This window comes from Corticium candelabrum, chromosome 8, assembly GCF_963422355.1.
Source record: "Corticium candelabrum chromosome 8, ooCorCand1.1, whole genome shotgun sequence".
Taxonomy (NCBI): domain Eukaryota; kingdom Metazoa; phylum Porifera; class Homoscleromorpha; order Homosclerophorida; family Plakinidae; genus Corticium; species Corticium candelabrum.
The window spans coordinates 907415-910379 of NC_085092.1; the positions used below are offsets into that span (position 1 = coordinate 907415).

Below are 2965 nucleotides of genomic sequence, written 5' to 3' on the forward strand. Positions count from 1 at the left end.
ACTGTGACAACTCAATAATCTTGTTAGCTCAAACACCTCAGGCAGTCAACTACCGGCAAAACCACATGTCCCGTATAATACCTAACTCCACAACATCCCCACAAACAATTAAACTACTCAAACAGTCTTGTTTGTAAAGCTCTATACCCACTCTCCTAAACGTTTAGGTGGTTGTCCTTTAGTTCTTCTCTGGCTACGTCTAGGTAACTTCTCTGTGTCGATGGAATCATCATCCGAATCAGAATCGGTCGCAATCGCGTTATCAGCTGGCGAGGAATGACATGTTTTCGGAGACAGGATTCTGCTCGACAAATGGTTCATGTGTACTTTTCTAGTAGTGCCTGTGGGAAACCTGACCATGTAGTATCTTTGTCCTAGAACTTTGAGAATTGTTGCTGGTTTCCAAAAACCTTTTCCTTTACTTTTTGGTTGTCTCACAAAACAGCTTCTCCTAATTGAAAGGGTTTCCTTTCATGAGACGTACGACCATGTCTTTTCTTATGTCTCTCTTGACACTCTTGAACTTTGCGTTTCAGTAACTGCTTAGTCTGATCTTGATGGGCAGGCAATTCTGGCACTAGCATATCGAGAGAACATCAAATTTCCCTACCCAATAGAAGTTTGGATGGAGACTCTCCACTAGTGTCATGTTCTGTACTCCTGTATACCATGAGAAAGTCAGTAACAACGTCTTGCCGATTCGCTCCTGGTGTTTCTAATCCTTTTCGGACTGCTCTCTTAAACGACTGAATGAATCTTTCTGCTTGTCCATTACTTTTAGGGTGGTCAGGAGGTGTTAAACTGAGAAAGATTCCTTGCTGATTACAGAAATCTTTAAACTCTTTCGCCACAAACTGAGGGCCATTGTCGGTGGCGATTTTCTTTGGAATTTCAAAACTTGCCACTAGGTGTTTTAATGACAATATTAATTGCTTTGTTCCGCTTGATCCAACTTGAAATTTAAAAAGCTCTGGCCATTTTGAATGGGCATTAACAACTATGAGCCACATAAAAGTCTTAAACGGCCCCACAAAATCAAGGTGTAACGTTCCCAAGGTCTGTCCGGAAATTCCCACGGATGAAGAGAAACTGTTGAAAGACTATTTCTGTGTAAGGCACACGCATCGCAATTGCGTACCATTTTATCAATATCACGGTCGATACCTGGCCATCAGATATATCGGCGAGCCAGTTTCCTCATGCGGGCGGAGCCCAAACGAGCTCTATGCAACTGTAGCAGAAGCAATTGCCTAACGGCAGATGGTACGACAACGCGCGTTGTTTCATCTCTATGCTTCAAAAGGCATCCATCAATAATTGAAAGTTGATTTTTTCAAGAAGAAAACGGTTTCACACTTTCATTCGATAATTTTGCTGGCCATCCTCCCTAAATATATGGAATGATTTCTTGTAAGACGGCATCTTTCCTAACGTATTTCTGAAGTTGCTTGAAGACAATAGGTCCATTTTTAACAGTTTGGGTCTCTAAGCTGGCCACAAACTGCTCAGCTTCTTCGTCTTGTTGTCTAATTTGATCGAAAGTTTCATCATGACTTATAGGAAGACGTGATAAAGGCAGCAGCGTTTCCATGACTGGATGAACTTCGATATTCGATATCGTACTTGTACTGCGATAGCTGGAGAGCCCACCTAGTCAAACGACTGCTGGTTCTAGTAGGAACTGATATCCTAGTAGCGTTAAAATTGTAACTAATGGTCTATGATCAGTTCTTAAGGTAAAATGACGTCCCAGAAGATAATGTTAAATTTTTGAATTCTATAAATAATTGACAAAGCTTCCTTCTCTATCTGAGAATAGTTTACTTCAGCTTTCGTTAAAGACTTGGAAGCATATTCAATTACTTGCTCTTGTCCCTCAGCGTTATGCTGAGATATACAAGCTCCTAGTCATTTTTCACTAGCATCACATGCTAAAACAATGGTTGATCCTGATTGTACATGGCTAGAACTGGTAGTGAGGTAAGCTTCTTCCGAATTGTGTTAAAAGAGCCTGCAACTTCACTGGACCAAACCCAAGGCACATCTTTCTCAACAGATGATTGAGTGAAACTGTATGATCAGATAGCCCAGGAAAAATTGAGAAAAATAAGTAACCATTCCTAGAAACGAACGTAATTCAGTTTGATTTGTAGGAATCAGCATGTCTTGAATGGTTCTTATCTTCTGTTCTGAAGGCCGAATACCATCCTTGTCGATGACATGACCAAGATATTGTACCGATGACTGAAAGAATGGACATTTATCTTCCTTCAAACGAAGTCCATGATCTCTGATACGCTTCAACACTTCAGACAAGTTTTTTAAATGTTCTTCATCATCGGACCCTGTCACCAAATGTCATCAAAGAAATTAGTGGTTTTCTTGAGATTCTTTAACACCTTATTCATTACTCTTTGAAATATAGCAGGTGTACCACTACGCCTGGCTTTCTTTCCACTACCAGCCATGGCTTTCTATATTGCACCCGATGCTGCTTCAAGACCTAGAATTCCGAGTACCTTTGGAGCGTGTTTAATGATATGAGGAACTATTTTACCAATGGTGACAGCGATTGCTCCTCCAGTTTTCGCTATCTGTGACTTGAATAGTTTCAACTCGATAATCCGACAATCGGTCTTTGATGTTGTTGTATTGCGTCCTGGTAATATTTAGAAGACCATCTCCCGAAATCTAAGGCTGAGGTAAGCCCATATGTTTTTGATGAGCATTTAGTAGCACTTCCTTCTAATTATCCGTCAAACTAAATCCGTACTTGATGTAACTCAAGCCTTGCCTCTATGTATAAAATTACACTAAACTAACACATTCATCTTTCCACTCGTCGCTTCCAACGTCATGTATCGATCACTCAAGACCAAACAGTAGACGTGATAACCTCATCCTGGGGCCACAATCAGCTGCCATCGCACTTCGATGTCGGACGTACCCATCCTCATCTTGTCTC

The 2965-nt window shown here is 40.9% G+C and overlaps 1 protein-coding gene across 1 annotated transcript; it reads right to left on the reverse strand.

The window, feature by feature from the left end:
• Positions 1–596: 596 nt before the first annotated feature.
• On the reverse strand, positions 597–2468 carry LOC134183618 (uncharacterized protein K02A2.6-like). Its single transcript, XM_062651203.1, has 3 exons — positions 2435–2468; positions 2205–2345; positions 597–997 (listed from the first exon to the last, which is right to left on the reverse strand). Exons 1-3 carry the CDS (start codon positions 2466–2468, stop codon positions 597–599), a joined length of 576 nt encoding a protein of 191 aa, XP_062507187.1.
• Positions 2469–2965: the final 497 nt, after the last annotated feature.